Consider the following 17,463-nt stretch of genomic DNA (forward strand, 5'->3'; position numbering starts at 1 on the left):
AGCTGAGAATGCTGAAATTGAGCCAGAGCTAAATGTTGCTGGGAACAATACTGTCATCTTTTCAGTTAGGTTGTTGTAGAGATGATGCTACAAAATGTCATATTTTTTTAAATCCCAAACAGCTGCTGTTTTGCAAGTATTGGGATTTCTCAGACTGGCTACATGCTACTGCTGCAGTATCCCCTAGCCTCTTGTGCCAGTTTTATTTTCTCTGGTGTAGAACAAAAGTGTTACTTGCTGCTGAAATGTTGAAAAAAAAGTTCACCTAGTAGAAAGATGAAATGTTTAGAAGTGGATTAGTAGCATTTAACTCCCTACTATCTAAAAGGCATTTGTTAATTATCATATAGTAACTTGAGCATAATTCAATTTTCTTTCCCCTGCTTGGAGAAACTTTAGGGGATAGAGGGTTAAAAGCAAAGAAGGATGAATTGAGACTTTGCCTTTAGAGAGATGACTGGGAAAAACCAGATGGTATTGATTTTTGTTGCCTCTCCCCCTTTCTATCTAATGCCTTTTGATCAAGGACAAATAAATCTGTAAGAAAACTTCTGAAAAATCACCCAATTCTATTTGAGTCGGTCTGAGACTGTATGAGGTACATATACTACAACCATGCTTCATAATTTTAAAAGAGATGTGTAGTGGGAGCTCTCAAATTAACATTGATGGTCTATGTAAAGGGTTTGCATGGGTAAATGTTCAGCTGCTTTTAAAGCTACTTCCTCTTTCTGTAATATTTTATTATACTTTCACTGAACATTAGTAAAAGAGACTTTGCTCCCTTGCAACCCCTTCCTCCGTTCTTATAACTCCAGTTGCTGAAGGGCACTGTGATGTTTTACTTTTGTTGCTTTGCATTTTGATGATGATGATGACCACAGTGATGTGTGGAATTTATTTTCACAGCATTTCATGAACAGCACCACTTTCATTTGTTAATGTATCTCATCATTGCAGTATTATTATTTTGCATAATTGTTCTAATTTATTCAAGGGGCCTGACATGTTATGGTCTTATAAGTATGTGCCCCTGGGACTTGAGTGTGTTGCCATATGGTGAGATAGTGCTGCATGACAACCTTTCAGCAACAGAAGAATTCAACAGTGAAATAAATATGATAATTGTAAGTGTTCAGTGAAATCCTGCACTTAGCACTTTGTCTTTTTCCCCTTGATGCCAAGATGACTGCTTGTAGACCAACCAGGTTGAAACAGCTGTTCAAGTATAGCATGAGATATGTTAGAAATGTGCTGATAATTTTTAGTTGTCTTTGTGTGTGTAGCTTCACTTTTAAGTTAGGGTTCAGTTTGACTTCTGAAGTCTCTAGGGGTGTTTCTTGCTCTAAGACTTGTAACTGGGCAAGAGTAATTTATAGAAAAGTCCAGGTTTAATACAGGATTAGGAAAGACTGAGCAGGAATGAGAATTTTGGAAAGATTACACTGAACAAACAAAAAATAGTTCCAGTTTAGACCTGGGGACTAAGAAGATGTGACCATTCAAATGGAAACCAAAGTGAAGGCTTTTGAGCAGCAAAACTAAAGAAATTATTTATGATAGCTTAAATGTGTAACATGCTTTCTGTCCTGTTCCTGGCCATGAGTGCTTTACCTTTCAGGCTGGTATCCCAGTGTTTCACACAGAAAATGAGTTAGAAGATATCACTTCTGGTTCACACTTGAAAGAGTCCAATCCAGGCACTTTTGTTACTTTTATTCCGCCCACTCACAGTAAGTACTTTCTGTGAATAGGTTTGCACCTATTGAATTTCCCAAGATTCTTTGTGTAGAAAGTGTAACTTTTACCAATGAAATCTCCTAGCAAACACCTTAGCTGTTTGCCTGCAAGAACTGATATTTTCACATATTTTTAATCTTTTCTATCTTGTATTCCTTCTCTATGGTCTATCCAGCCCTCTTCAAAACATTTGTAAATTAAAGTAGACCTTCTCTCAAGAATTTTGTGCTACTGGCTGAATCTTTGGAAGCACATAGGCCTCAAAATGGGGAACTGATTTTTAAGGTGAGGTGCACCTTAGACTTCCCAATAGGTGCTACAGCTTTGGAATATCTGGATAAGATAATTCTATAACTTCACTTTGTTTCACTCTCACACGCATACACACACATTAATTTCAATTATAGCTGATGGAAGATTAATCTGGACCCTTCAATGTGGGTGTGGATCCTGGGTTACTTGCAGGGAGCTGAGACGCTTTAAGTAAGGTTTAATGTAGATGTACTTTGCAATGCAAATAAGACATTATTTTATATTCATTATTTTATGTGAAAATGTGTCTTAGAAGTGGCTTTGTGAAATACACCCTAATAACATAACAGATGAAAGAGTAGTAGAACTTAGCTATCTTTTATTTTCTGCTTGGTTAAAAAAACAAAAGATGATCAAAACACAGATGTTGATTTGGAAGAGGACAAAGTACTTAAAAAGTGATTAGCTGAGAGAGATGAAAATAATAGATAGAACTATAAAATCATTATTAAGAAATCCAGTGTAAGCTCTTCTATTCAGAAGTCAGGGTTCACATTCTTTCTGATCTGCTAGCATCTTGTTTGCATCTCTGCAGGTGATTTATGGTTTGTCTGCTACATGAATGTTGAAATTGGGAGTAGATTTTTCAAGTAGATTTGCTTGGTATGGCCACAAATTGATTTTACAATTGTATGTATATACAGAACCTAGTATGTAATTTTTTTCTATCTTTTTGATTTTTTTTTTTTTTGGCTAGAAGGAGAGATCAGTAGGCCTATTTGATTTTTTCCCCTTTTGGTTTTTAATATTATCACCTCTTTTAATCTTTGGTGCGTTTCACAGTCTTTAACTTCAAAGTGTAATTGCAGTGATGCAGCTGCTTAATGGATTGCTACATTTAATATTTTCCCCCTAAGAGCAGTATTTCTTCTTTGCATCTATAATTGGATCATGCTACTGCTGTCCCTGATGCAGATGCCAGGTTTCATATTCACCATACACCTGAGCACATGCTTACTCACTTGCTAATCTTAATTTTTTTTTTCTATTTATTTATCAAAATTGACTTTGATTACACACATTTTCTTTGTGCTGGAATTATATTGCAAAGGAAATTAAAGGGGAAATGCCACCATGCACCTCTTGCTTTGCAGAGTTTTCAGATTCAGACTGGGCCTTTGTATCCCACTGCTTCATGTCTTGAATGTGAGATGTATCATACCTCAGAGCCCAGCTCCGGGCAACATAAACATATCACAGATTTGGAAAGGGGGATCGATTTTGTAGCAAGCATTACTTGTTGCTGCTCTGTACACGTTCCTGCAGGCGTGGCCTTTATTTTCCACGCTGGTAGTGACTACAGCCAGCGTGGCTGCCACAGAACACCACACATCCCATCTCTCACTCTGAAGGCAGGCAGGAGGTGATTAATTTTTCATTGTTGCTGCATCTGAAGGATTCCCCTTTCCCCTCCCACACTACCTTGGCCCCTTTAGGAAGATTTTCATCCATTAAACTTTCCCTTCTCTGTTGGAAGAACTAAATCTCTTTCAGCATTTTCAGGCTGGTGATCTAATTTGACAGCTCGTAGGTGATGTCTATTCCTCTTCAAAGAGGCAGGTGGCCCCAGGCTAGCCAGCTGCATTGTGGATTCTGCAGATTTGGCTTGCTGTTCCTGCTGGGTGTCATCTGTCTTCTCAGTCTTGCGCTGGATAATTTTTGTCCTCCCCAGCATCATCTGCCTGAGCAGTTTCTGCCTGGCAGGCCTGTCTGTCCAGGTTGAGCATCAAACGCAGGGGCCGCCCGGCTAATGTGACACGGCACTGCTCCAAAGAGCGCAGCCCGGGGCCTGCTTTGGCCAGCATCGGCATCGCAGCCCGCAAACTTCCAGCCATCACCATCATGGTCTTGCTCTCCCATCACGGGTGCAGCCCATGGACTTATTCTGCTGGCACAAAGTATGTCCCCCGCCTCGCCCTCTTAAGGGCCGTCGCTCCGATTCCTCCCATCTGGGCAGATGTCTGCCTCAACAGGTTTGGGTTTTCCTGCCTGTTGCCGGCATTTGACTAGGACACCGCCACTTGGATGAAATAATCCTTTCGTGGATTATCATCGCCAGACAGCCTGTGGGGGAAATGACAGGACTCGGCACGTTCAGCTGAAGATTCTGCAATTCAGAGTGCTGCTAATGCTAATGGGAAGTGGCAGGGTGATCCCTAAAAGAGAAAGCGGGTTCCATTGCACGGCAAAAATGACAGAGGTTGTTTAGCCTATCTTCCAAAAAAATACATGATGACTACATATGTTGATTTTCATGCTGCAAGCCATAGCTATTTCCATATTTTTGTGACTCGATGGCTACTTTCTACAAACTGACAGGTTAGGGGCGCCACAAGTATTGTCTTTTTATAGCCATCACCTCTTTAAGTCCTCCTTAATTTCTTTAAAATATGTTTTGAAAATAAGCTCGACTGGGCTATGAGAGTAAGCAGGGGAACAAAAAACAAAACCAGGCATAAATACAACAAATAGCATATTCTTTAAAAAAAAAGGCAAAAAGAAAAAAAAAAGCAAAAAATAATATTATTCAAACAAAGGAAGAATGGTTTCAGAACAGTTGTCCTAGAAACCAATGGAACTATCTGTCACAGGATTTGCCCTTGTTGCAGTCCCATAATTCTGAACCTGACATTAGTCATGATGTAAAAACTCTTTCCTAGAAATGCAGTAGTTACAATGCTGCTTAACTACAGGATTTCCTTAACAAATAAAAAGCTGGAGCATAGGGTTTAGAGGGGCAAATAACTTGTCTGAGAGGCTATGAAAGAATGGCAGCTAAGCTGGAATGGGTAAAATTAAGATCCGAACAATTCTAGCCTAAACTAGTAGTGATGATTAAGCCAGCTGGAATATCCTGCAGATATTATTAATATATGAGCATGACTAGCATTTACTGGTGATTGTCAAATGCTTACATGTTTTGGATTCAAGTGAAAAATACTAATTTACAGGTTGCAATAGCTGGTCACTTTTAGGAAATAAATAATGTACAAATGAACTATTTTTGAAGTAATTCTTATATTTACTAATTGCCTAATTAATGTAATACTTACAGACTATGTAACAGTGAAGGAGTGAAAAACTATTTACATTATATACTTATCCTAAATTTAATAATAATGTTAGTTGAAGTATTGAACTTACTTCCCAACGTAAGAAGTCATTTTATTATTTAGAGAGGTTCCAGCTATATTTAGCCTGATTTTGGGGGAGATTGTTACAACAAAACCAATTAACTCATTTTTAAGCCTGAGTTTAGAAGATTATAGACATTGTCAAAAAAACCCATATAATAATTTCCATGAGCAGTTTCCAAGCTTTTATGATGTGGCACAGGATTTAATAATAGAATAATTTTGTGTCAATTCTGATAGCTTTTAAAAAGTCTCCCTTTTCCTGAGCTACACAATTGCTCCCATTTATAAAAGCTATGCAGAGTAGAACATGGGCAGAACTAATTTCTAACAAAGAATACATACTAGTCCTGTTTTCTGCTAATAAACTAGTAATTGTTCCAGCTAAACTGGCACCTTTCTGGTATTCCAGGTAGGAAGGAAGCCTTCGGGACACTGAAGGCTGCAGTAGCTGTAGCAGAATTTGTGGTCTAATTTATTCTTTATTGACCATACAATGATACTGAGAAGTGTGGTATGTATTGCAGATTAAAAAAAAAAATGTGTAAAAGAAGAAACAAACTTAGATGCAGTGGCCTAAATAGAATCAACCTGTTCTAGAAATTGAGTTTATTGAGTAGCAGGAAGAAAAATGTCACAAACAGAAGTTAATATACCGTAATTTATAAGTGGCCAAGAAGGAGGGGAAGTATATTGAAAATATCCTAATGGTCTCACAGAATCACAGGATGGGTCGGGTTGGAAGGGACCACGGTGGCTCATCTGGTCCAACCTCCCCACTCAGGGTCATCCCAGAGCACTTGGTACACTATTGCATCCAGAAGGTATTAAAGTATCTCCAGGGAGGGAGACTCCACAACCTCTCTGGACAATCTGTTCTAGTGCTCAGTCACCTGCACAGTAAAAAACTTCTTCCTCATATTCAGATGGAATTTCCTGTGCATCAGTTTCTGCCCATGGCCTCTTGTCCTATTGCTTGGCAATAGGCACCAAGAAGAGCCTGGCTCCATCCTCTTGTTACCCTCCCTTCAGATACTGATAGACATTGCTAAGGTTCCCTCTCAAGTGTTTCTTCTCATTGCTGAACAAGTCCAGTTCCCTCAGCCTTTCATTGTAAAAAATGCTCCAGTCCCCTATCAGTTTTGTGGCTCTCCATTGAAGAGCTACAAGTCTTTCTCATACTGAGAGTGTCTCTTGTACTCTGAAAATATTTTAAAATAAATGTACAGGGATTTTACATCATTTTTTGCTTTTTTTAATAGTTGTAAAAAGAGTCTGCTGCTCTTTTTTATTTGTTCATTTGGTTTTTGTTTATTTGTAGCCCATGTGTCCAGCAGTTGTTATTCATGTTTGCTGCACCTAGAAGCAAACAGGGCTAATGTATGTCTTGTACTATAATTACTGAATCAGAGAATCAATTAGATTGGAAAAAACCTCTGAGATCATCGAATTCTACCTATGACTAAACACCACCATGCCAACTAGACCAAGCGCCACTGGCGTCCAATCTTTCCTCAAACACCTCCAGGAATGGTGACTCCACCACCTCCCGGGGCAGCCCATTGCAGTGTCTAATCACCCTTTCTGTGGGGAAATTCCTCCTGATGTCCAACCTGAACATCCCCAGACACACCCTGAGGCCATGTCCTCCTGTCCTGTCACTGATTACCCGGGAGAAGCGACTGACTCCACCTGGTTACAGCCTCCTTTCTGGCGTTTGTGGAGAGCGGTAAGGTCTCTCCTGAGCCTCCTCTGCCTCACGCTAAACACCCGCAGCTCTCTCAAGCCCTCCTCAGGCCATGCCCTCCCCGCCCCTCTCCGGACCCGTGCGCGTCTCTTCCCCCACAGGAGCCGCCCCCGGGCCCGCAGGTTCGGGAGCGCTCGGAGCTCCTTGGGGGCGGTTCCGCCGCCGCGGCCGGCGCGCCGCGATGAGCTCACGGCGCGGCAGCGGGCTCGGCGGAAGCGCTGCGGCAAGGGACGGAGGCCGGGCCAGGGCCGGGGCGGCCCGGGCTGCGCTGCCCGGGGGCCGCCGAGAGCCATGAGCGGGGCCGGCCCCGCGTCCCCCGGCCGCGGCAGCGCGGCGGCCCCGCCGCCCGCCGACAGGAGACGGGACTCTCCGGCCGCCGGGTCCCCGATCCAGCCCATCATCAAGGGTAAGGAGGGAGCGGTGCGGGCCCGCGGAGGCGCCGAGCCCGCTGTGTAACCCCGCGGCAGCGGCGGAGAGACAGCCCAGGGCCCCGGGAGCGGCCGCAGTGTGCCGGGACCCCCAGGACCGGTCCCGCTCTCTCCGGGATTCCAGCGCCCGCCAGCCCTCCGAGGTGCGGGGCGTGTGCTGGGGTTTAAAGCTCGACACCTGGCAGGCTTAGCTGGCTCTCGTCTCTCCGAACTGGAAACCTGGGTGTCTCTGTGGGTTTTTTTCGGGGAGACGAGTCGGCCACCGAGCCTCTTGCCACGGGCATGGAGTTTCCTGGGAAGTTCTTACTTTTGGTCTTGTTCACCCAAGTTTTGTCGTGGTTAATCTGCGCTCTGAACCGTTCGTACTCAGCCCATGCGTTATTTACTGCAGTCATGATTTTCCCGAATTTCTAAATTATCGTTCTGCACCGTTTGGAACGTGCTGGGATTCAGGGTGTTGAACAAACACAGGTGGATACAGTAGAGCCACAGGGCAGGTCCATCAGATAGGGCAGGAGGACGCATCCTTTAGATGGCAGTGCCATCTTAAAGTCTTTTTTTAGGACTACATTGTATATTTCTTGAAACAGTATTTGCTATGCTCTCAGAGTGCTTTTCAATTTAGCAGGCTTTTTCTTTGTAACAGGCGAGCCTGTTTCTCCACATATATTTAAATAGTAAATACTCTTTTCTAAGACTCAGTTTCAAGTCTGGCCCTAGAATACAAGAAAATGCTGACAATTTTCCTTTGTAGTGAGGATTCCTCCTGTCTCTTGCTGCAGAAGACTCCCACACTTAGTCTGTGGATCTCTGTTAAGCTGCGGTGTTTAGCTCTGGTCTTTTACCAGTAGTAAAAATCAGATATGGAAGCTGTACTGAGGAGAAAGGGAATTGAGACAAAGGGTGTTGAGCTGCAGAGGAGAGTGTTCACCTTCCAGAAAGGTGTCTTTGGCATCTGGAATAGTGAAAGGTGTCTTTGGAATCTGGTTTGTTGTGTTTTATCTAAGCTGGCCATTTGCTGGATACATAGGTTACCCTGAAAATTCTGTTCTGGTGCTCTATTGGTTTTGTATGTACTTGGTGAGCAATAGTCTTTCCTCACACTGAGGTACAGTGTGCTGCATGTGTTGTGTTGCCTGGTGTGAGAGTGAGAGAAAAACTAAAATTCTGTCTTTCATTAATCTTCTAGATGTTGGGGAAGTCTATTCAAGACTGCTGGATCACCGACCAGTAATTCAGGGAGAAATACGTTACTTTGTTAAAGAATTTGAAGTAAGTATTTGTATCTTATTGGATGCTGGCAGGGTCTGAAACTTTGAACAGCTTTAGCATCTTTTTAGAAATCATACTAGATACATAACTTTCTTCAAAAAGGCTTGACATGGATTTTTTTTTCCAAAAATAACAAACCTGTAGTATATGTCTGCATCTTTAGCAAACAAGGCAGTAATTTAGGTCTTTTTCTTTTAAAACTTTTGAAAAGAACATATGCTTTTTTGGTTGTTGTTTTTTTTTTTTTCCTGCAGAAGACTGTCAATAATATTCATGTTAGAGAATAATATAGTCCTAACATCTTAGAGAAATCCAGTTGGTTCAAGGAAAGTATTGTTGGCCAGTGTGGATTTACATCTCTTTGAGAAGCTACTTTATGCCTCAGCTGGGTTCAATTAGCACAGTTATATATATATATATTTTTTTTTTTTCATTACACAAGAGAAACTTATGCTGCTGGAAGAGAAGAGGAACACTTTGTGCAAAGCAATAAAATCATTAAAAATTGATTACCTGTTTTGCCTGGAAAGTATAATTTGGTTTCCACAAGATGGCAGCAAAAGTTTAGAAAATTGGAATCTTCTGCCAGCAAAAGGCTGTTTCTCTATAGATTTTCTTTCTTACAGAATGTGGAATTTAAAAATGTAACTGAAAATGCAGCTACACCTCAAAATTCCAGTATGCAGACCTGATTTGAATGACATTAAAGTGTCCTTCCCCCTCACCCCCCACAACCTAGATTGTAGTTTATATTTCAAGCAGGTCTATTTTGTCTCTGCTGGTTTAGCAAAATGTGGATATGAAATAAACTCTCATCAGGTCTTTATCATATGGGCTTGAGAGTCAGAAGTTATTTCTTTTCTCTGCTTTCCCTAACTAAGCTGTAGGATACAGTAAGTAGTTTTAAATGTCATTCCATAGGAAGGAAAATATTAAACTCATGGACAAAATTAGAACTTGTATATATAGGTTGATGATTCATGTATTTGTCTCGTTTCACCTGAAGTCTTGTTCTGTTTCTTAGACAAACTTAATATAATAAAACTTCTTAACTCTTAGATCTTTTTTTTAAATTTAGTTACTGCTTTATACTTTTATGGGGGGAAAATAGCAAAGTAGAGGATTATTTAAATTTTTGCAATCTAGAATTTCTTTTAAGTGGGGTTAGGACTACTGGCACCCAAAAATTCCACTTGTTTCTAACTTTGAGATATGTGTTTATTTTTTCAATGATTGGCACCTAGTGTGCAAGGAATAGAGATTTGCATTCAGGAAATCTGGAGCCTGTATAATTAAGGACTTTTGCTTGCTTGTGCTCTGTTTCCGAAGTTTTAAAACAGACGTGGTGATCCCTGTCCCACTTCATGTGATAGAGTATTTTTTGTTTATGTAGAGTTTTTATCTAAAGTAAAATGCTGATGAAATTCAGAGTGGGAATAGTGCCGTGGCTTCAGAAAAATAGATTATTTTGTAAATTTAGACAATAAAACAAGATCTAGCTGTACTTGTAATTAATCATGATGAGTAGTGATCTAGAAGAGCTGTGTTATATTATTTTTTAGTCAATTTCATTGCTTTATTTCAGTTAAAACAATTTCACTTGCGTTGTTTTCACCTCCTGCCATACTTAATATGGAAGGTCAGACATCAAGCAAGCAGAATCACTACTATGTTATTTCTCAGTAACCAACTGAGTTATAAAAATGAAATGCTTTCAAGCTCTGTTGCTCTCTGTTGTTTTAGAGATCTGTAAATTATCTATACAAAACAGGACATTTTTCCCCACAGTGTATAAATAGTTGATACTGTCTTTTCTCACAAGGGCCAGAGGAGTCATTCAGAGGATTTTTTGTATTTTAATGTGAAGAATGGAGCATTGCTGTCTTTTTTTGGCAATTTTATCTTTGTCGTTAAATAAGTAGAGTAACACTTCCATAGACAATGGTCTAGTCTTTGAGATAAAGCTATTAGTTTATCAACTGGGAAACCATCTCTAATTTGTGAAGTGGAATTCCTTGCTAGCCACTCACTTTCTTTCATTTTTGTGGCAGGAAAAACGTGGCCTCCGAGAGCTGCGAGTACTTGAAAATCTCAAAAATACGATCTTTGATGCAAATGAACGTGTTCTTCCAAAGTGTGAGCAGGCAATGCAGGACAATTTGAGTGAAACCTTCAAGAGATGTAAGCAGGTTGCTTCTTATTGCTCTTGATGTATCATTTTGAGGAGTAATTTAAGTAGTTTGGATTCAAAATATAATCTGTTAAAAAATTGCCACTCTTGTGTAATTTTCTATTCTTTATGTGCTTTGTTCTCACTTCTGTGCAACTTTGAAAAGGAAACAACAGGGACGTTTTGTGATACTTGGTAGTCCAGCTAATCAGCTCTTGTTAAGATTACACTAGAGTTTTTTGTTGGTTTAAGTAGAAGCTATTTCAGCTCATTCTTTTCCTGTTCACTTGGAAACAGTGTTCTACATTGACTAATGCCATGGACAAAAGTTTCAGTTTCCTGGTTTGTTGCAACCATGCTGTGATGTGAACTTCAAGTTTCTTAATTTTCCAACAGGAGTGCATAATACTGTCTCCCTTAAATCCTTTAAAACTTTCTGCTGTATAGCTATGAAATTTATTATTATTATTATTACTATTATTCAGTCACAAATTGGGGAGTATTAGTAATTGCATGCTAATTTTAGTTCCATCCTTATTAATATATTTCTTTACTGCTCAGATTTTAGAAGAATGTTTGAAATTTATACTAGTTTTTAAATGTGCTTTTTTTCCCCTTACTCGTTTAGCAGGATGGCTTTTTCAAAAGAGAGATTCTTCTCTTAGAGATTCTAAGAGAGTGTGGGTACACAGCTTTAGCTGCCGAATTTATGCAGTTGAAACATGCCACTGTGGATTTTGTTACAATTTGTGTAGCATGTTGTATAAGCATTTAATTTCCTATAAGCTTATAATTTCCTGTATAAGCATTTAATTTCCTATTTATATGGCATCTGGCATATGCAGAATAGCAAATGGTAGATGGTGCTTTCCACACCAAAAGGATTGCAGGAAAACATTGAAACTTAAAATTTAGTCATGCAGACAAGGCATCCTAATACCATCTAACTGGGGTGAACCTTCAATGCTACTCCCTACATCTTCAGTAATGGAATCTCAGAATGGTTGAAGTGGGAAGGGACCTCTGGAGCAGCAGCAGCTTGAGCCAGTTGTCCAGGACTGCATCCAGTTGCTGCTTGGGAAATTAGTGTATTTAATTCTTGTGTTGGGGGGAGGGGAAGTGCATAGGAATGCAGTTCCTATTTCCATTTACAAGTTTTCCCAGGCTTAGTCTCAGGGAGAAAAGAGATGGACTCATAAAGATGTTAAAGAGCATAAAGATGTTGTACCTGTGGAGTCTATACACAGCTGATGCGGAAAAAAAATTTAAAAAACCCTCAACTAATTCAAGAGTTAGAGTTTGATCAACTGTTTCTACTTGCTGACTTGAGAGTGGTTTTTGATGGCTTCTGAGGTGCTGAGTAGTGCACTCGTGCTCATCAGCAACACTAAGAGTGTGGGCAGAAGAGGACCTCACTGCCTTCCTGCTTTTGGCTTCTAGAACACACAAAGGTTGAACTCTGCAATAAGCCTGCTTACTTTTATAAGTGTTAAAGTTGTAAGTATGAAGCATTTCCTGCAAGTACAGGTGACTCTTGGCAGAGTTAAGTGACACAGTGGAATATAATCTTCACCTTGCAACAGCCTTGCATCTTCTAAATCCCTTTCAGGCAAGTTTCTTTGATGTCCAACAGCAGACTGATCTACTGCATTTTCTTGTTTCAGTGCAAGCTGCCAATGCTATGATCCATAGACTCCAAGAGAGGGAGTGTGAAGCGAGAAAGGTAAAGGATAGATGGATGGATTTTTATTTTGTGATCTAAGAGTTTTGTGCTTCACAGCAAGTTTGTCTGCCTTCAGCATGGCAAAACTTAAAAACATTTTTCTGTACCTTATATACTGGCAGTAAACCTTCTCTTTGGGTGATTTCTGCACTTATAAAATGCTTACTGCAAAGTTAATGATCTAGCTAACTCTTTCTACAATCTCCTGATATATGGAAACTATTTTTTTATTTCCTTTGCTTTATTTTTCCTCCTAGCTCAGACTATAACATTTGTCACATACAGGGAAAGCTTAAATATAAAAAAAAGCTTATTTTCTGTGGAACAAAAAACATCTACTAACCTACCAGAATGGAAATGTAAATCTTTCCTAGTTAGCTGAGAACATTGACCATATTATATATATTGCTTGTTGAAAAGGAAGTGTTTTTTTTCACTTGTGGATGGGTTATTTAATGAAGAGGTATATTATAGGAACATGCGAATCATTGGAACCTTTTCAGTTGGCTACACACTTTGCTTATTTGAAATACATGTGCTCTGAATCTAAAACCTGGAAAATTATACATTAAGTTAGTTTCATGTATTCCCAGTCCTACTTCTTTATTGTATTCCTGTGTTATCTCTTTACTTGCAAAATGCTGTTGATTATAATTTAGTTCAGGAAAAACCAAAGACATTTCCATGGCTATCAAGCAAAACAGGCTGTGCATTCATGGATGTAAGCTGATAGTCATGTTTTTCTTTCCTTTTTTGCAACTGATGAAGATGGGCAGTCCAGTTGCAATTGAGCACTGGTACTGGGCAAACAGCACATGTCTGAGCACTGACAGAGTTTGCTTGTGTCTGACACTAGAGTAGATACTCATAGAGAGGGAGGAAATTCTTACAGTTCTGCTACTGTTTGTTTGAAGTAAAACTTTAATAAGAAATTTATAACTTAGAAAATGAACAGTCACTTAGTAAGAATGACTGTTCTTTTTTAAAAATATTAGCTGGATGTTTCCACTCTTTTTTTCTCTTTTAATATGTAGTGGAAGAGTAGTTATAGGTATCCAGGATTCATAGCATTTCTTAAAGTTTGCATAGTACAACTTGCTGGCTTGAAACTTTCCAAATGGGAGTAGTAATGTGTAGGTAGCTTTTTTAAAAATGTAGGTAAAAATTGTCATTGTAGTGCGGCCACTTGAGGAGAAATACCTTTTCCTTACTTTTCTGAAATTAAGCGTTCTGAAAAAATAATGAGATTTTGGCAGAAAGCATTGCTAGGTTTGGGTAGGTGATGTGTAATTGTGTCAAAAAGTTTCAAATGTTTCAAAAGTTCAATGTTTCAAAACCTGTTGAATACAAAGTAGTGTACCTGTCAGACTGTTAGTGTATGCTTGTGTATCTTGTCAGGAGATGTTACTGTATTGGGTGCAAACAAAATGGATCTTGACACAATGTTGTTAAAGTGTATCAAAAGCTGCACTGAAAAAAGTCGTGTATTTAGCCCCTGCTCTGTGATCTTGAAGAACAGCAGAGATATAAAAATACATAAATGGGTTCCTAGTGCCTTTAGTTGACAAAAATGCCACACATAAGAAACAGTTATTGCTGATACACTGAAAAGGAGAGAGAAAAAGAAGGATTAATCCTCTGTCTTGCTGGGACATGGAGCAAATGGAAGAACAACTGCCTAGGTTTATTTTGGCTTCTGCACTTGTAACATAAGGGGGCCAGACTGTCAATACAACTCCCAAGCAATCCACAGAATTACACTGTGTTTTGTCATGTGCATTGGATGTGTCTGTGATCTCTTTTTCTAGATATCTAGACTTTTTTTTTTCAAGATAAGATACTGAATGGAATTAAATTTAGCAGAAGCCAAGCAGTAGGAAAATATGAGGGGAAAAATAACTTATTTATAAAGGAAGATATTAATCACAGTGAGAGCTAGCTGGCTAAAGCAGGAACACTAGCTGCCAGTTTCAAAACATTTACTATCTCTGTTATAATATTTTATATAAATAGCTCATTGCTAATACAATCACGCTGATAGTATTGCAGACATTTTACCACTTGTTTTGGATTGGCTATAAAAAAAATGTTTACTTTTTAGTTTCTCCTTTCTATACGTCTTCGTGCTAGTTTCCAGATAGTTTAAATTGTGTAGCTCTCATTAACCTCCCTGTTTTACTATGGAAATGATGGTTAAAAGCTTCCTATTTTCCTCCTGTCAGCTTCAGGCAGACAAGATGATGGCTCGTGAGGAGAAGTGCATTGCTCACTGGGAGGAGTTCATGAGAGAGCAGCAGAACAAACGTGCAGAGGTGGATGAAGAGCACAGAAAGGCTATGGAGCGCCTCAAAGAGCAGTATTCTGAGATGGAGAAGGAACTGGCCAAATACGCTTCTTTTTAACACCTTTTTCAATAATGCTGGATTTGTGCCATGCTCAGTTGCTTCTGACTTGAATTGAGGTTCTTTTGGAAAGCTGAAGCTGATAGAAAAAAGGAGGATTTCCTCTACAGTCTTGGTACGGGAAGAAAAGTTTTGCATACTTTCAACTTAAGTGCCTATCTATGCTTTTTTGGTTCAGGGCAGGTGGAATGCCAGTATTTCTTTGTTTGTTGGAAGCTGGAGCTGAAAATTGTGTGACTACATCAAGCTCAGGGAGTTGCCAACTGGAGTTCTCTCCCATCGGCAGAGTATCGTATCATTTGGGAAAACAGAGACTAATGTAATATCAGCTATCCTGGTGTGCAGCCACAGCCCTTTCCCAAAAAGTAGGTTAATAGATTCCAGCCATAGTTAGCTGAGAATTCACTGGGAAAACTCTATATTCTGCTTGTAGATTTCAAGAAAATAAACTTGTCTTATGGAATATTTTACTTTGAAGATTAACCAGTGAAAGATCTCAACAGAGTTTTAAATCCAATTGTAATTTAAACTTTTGGGTTGAATGTTCAGTATTATGAAGGAGAGTTGCAATTTGAATGGTTTTTGTTAACAAAAAAATTGTAAGGTAAGCTTGGTCAACGATTCCTTTTTTCTCCCTGTAAATGTCTCAGGCATCTCTTTTACTGGTCTGAGGAAAGCCAAAACAAGCTAAAAAAGTGATCATGAGAAGCATATCAGTCTTTGTATTAGCTTTGTAGCTAGTACATTTTACCTTAAATACTTGGCATGCTGTTGGTTTACTTAGGATAAGCTTGTCAGAACTTTATGAAGCAATTGAGGGAAGATTTTTGTTTCTTTATCACCATAACAAATGAGCAGATTAGTGGTTAAATACCTGTAGTACTGATCTTCTTTCTTACCAACTTTTACAGCATATGTGAAATACTCTCCTGCACTGCTTTCCTTTATCCCAAACTTGCAGTTACCATCAGTGTAACTGAAGAAGTTAACTCAATCAGTTCATTAACCAAGGAAAATGAGACGTAGTACCTTAATGAAATTTGCTGCAAGCTAACCGTTAGTGCAGGAAATATCTTTCCATAATTTAGCTGGTGTCTAATGTAGAATGGAAGCAGGTAAAAATAAACAGAATTTACACTTTACCTGTATTGCAGCAGTAATACACCAACAAGGGTTGCTTGTGTAGGTTTATGGCTTGGTTTCAAGGCTCCATTCCTGGCAGCATGTTGATAGTGTGATTAAAGTTGGTAGAGGAGTATTTGAGATTTCTTTCAATAACACTGAATTCCTGCCAAGCTGTTCTGCCTGCTACCGTGGGCCCAACAGCTTCATCAATCATCATTGTGTATCTGGACTGAAAAGAGGATTTGCCAACACTGGGGCACACTGGAATGTTGTTAATTCTCTGTTCTGAATGGAAAAAACATAGATGTCTCAAAAGGATCCCACACATAAAATATAGGAAAGCCTCTTTTTTGAACAACTCCTATCTGAATAGAGAGTGACTTCTGTAATATTTCTCAGCTTGTGTACCCGTGATGAATGTTGTAACTAAGCTCAGACTTTTCATTTAAAAAGAAAAAATTAGTTCTTGCCTGTCTTTAGAACTGGGTGTGGAATAGTTTTGTTTGGAGCACAGACTGGAATTGGCTTCTCTTACCAGATTATTTGATGTATACGTGCTCAAAGCCGAAATATCTTTCTAACAAAATGCATTTAACTGCATACTGAATTAATTTTTATTTTTGCACTGATAATTTTTATTAAGATTTAGATATCTAATTAACTGTGCACTGGAGCAGTAGGTTTTAGTATTTCATCAATTTGATGGTTGATAAACAATGATGCAAGTGTTACATTTGAATATTCACTGGAAAATAAAATGGTATTTCCAAAACCTGGGATGTGTGCTCCTCATTTTTTTTAAAGCTTAATAAGTACTAGCACTGAAAATGTCTTGCTCTTTCAGGATGTTTTATGCTGAAGAATCTTTTATACTGGAGATCATTTGAAAACACACTTCTTGAAAATCTGTCTACCTCTTGGCCAATGTTATTCATTGTGGGGACTTAATGAAAAATATCTGTTCCTGAAATAATTTCATTTAGTAACTTTCACCTTTTTTTTGCATGATACGCTGTAGGTGCGTGGAAAAGCTTAATCATCTTTGAAGCAGCTTGTCAACATTTATAGGAAAACCTTTTTTTCTGTCCAAATGCTTAAAAAAATCTCAACCAATACCTGATATGTCCAATACTATCACAGTATGTCTGACTGATAAAGATTTCTGTCTTCAGAATTTTTTAATCAAAGTGGGACTGTGGTCTGTCTGAACACAATAGTTCTCCACAGTGCAACTTTCTTTGCAAAATTCCAGACTTTGTTATTCACAGTCTCAGCTATTTGGGAGATTGAAAAATCCATGCTTTAATAGTTGGTTTTATGCCATTGGTGCATGAAGGAAGTGTTTCACTGTATACTTGCAATTTTACATCACTAAATTCCATAGCTTTAAAAATCTTGAGGATTTATTTA

The 17,463-nt window shown here is 39.0% G+C and overlaps 1 protein-coding gene across 1 annotated transcript; it reads left to right on the top strand.

Annotated features, from left to right (window-relative positions):
* Positions 1-7,191: 7,191 nt before the first annotated feature.
* On the top strand, positions 7,192-16,827 carry BLOC1S5 (biogenesis of lysosomal organelles complex 1 subunit 5). Its single transcript, XM_066545297.1, has 5 exons — positions 7,192-7,339; positions 8,551-8,633; positions 10,685-10,814; positions 12,468-12,526; positions 14,749-16,827. Exons 1-5 carry the CDS (start codon positions 7,225-7,227, stop codon positions 14,926-14,928), a joined length of 567 nt encoding a protein of 188 aa, XP_066401394.1. The 5' UTR covers positions 7,192-7,224; the 3' UTR covers positions 14,929-16,827.
* The last annotated feature ends 636 nt before the right edge of the window (positions 16,828-17,463 follow it).

This window comes from Molothrus aeneus, chromosome 1 (genome assembly GCF_037042795.1).
Source record: "Molothrus aeneus isolate 106 chromosome 1, BPBGC_Maene_1.0, whole genome shotgun sequence".
Classification (NCBI taxonomy): Eukaryota; Metazoa; Chordata; class Aves; order Passeriformes; family Icteridae; genus Molothrus; species Molothrus aeneus.

What these genes read in the sequence shown, in the direction of transcription:
- BLOC1S5 (XM_066545297.1), top strand. Translation starts at nt 7,225, where the DNA reads ATGAGCGGGGCCGGCCCCGCGTCCCCCGGCCGCGGCAGCGCGGCGGCC. An exon ending in GAGTGAAACCTTCAAGAGAT is followed by an intron (nt 10,815 to 12,467) that starts GTAAGCAGGTTG and finishes TTCTTGTTTCAG; the next exon opens with TGCAAGCTGCCAATGCTATG. An exon ending in GGGAGTGTGAAGCGAGAAAG is followed by an intron (nt 12,527 to 14,748) that starts GTAAAGGATAGA and finishes TCCTCCTGTCAG; the next exon opens with CTTCAGGCAGACAAGATGAT.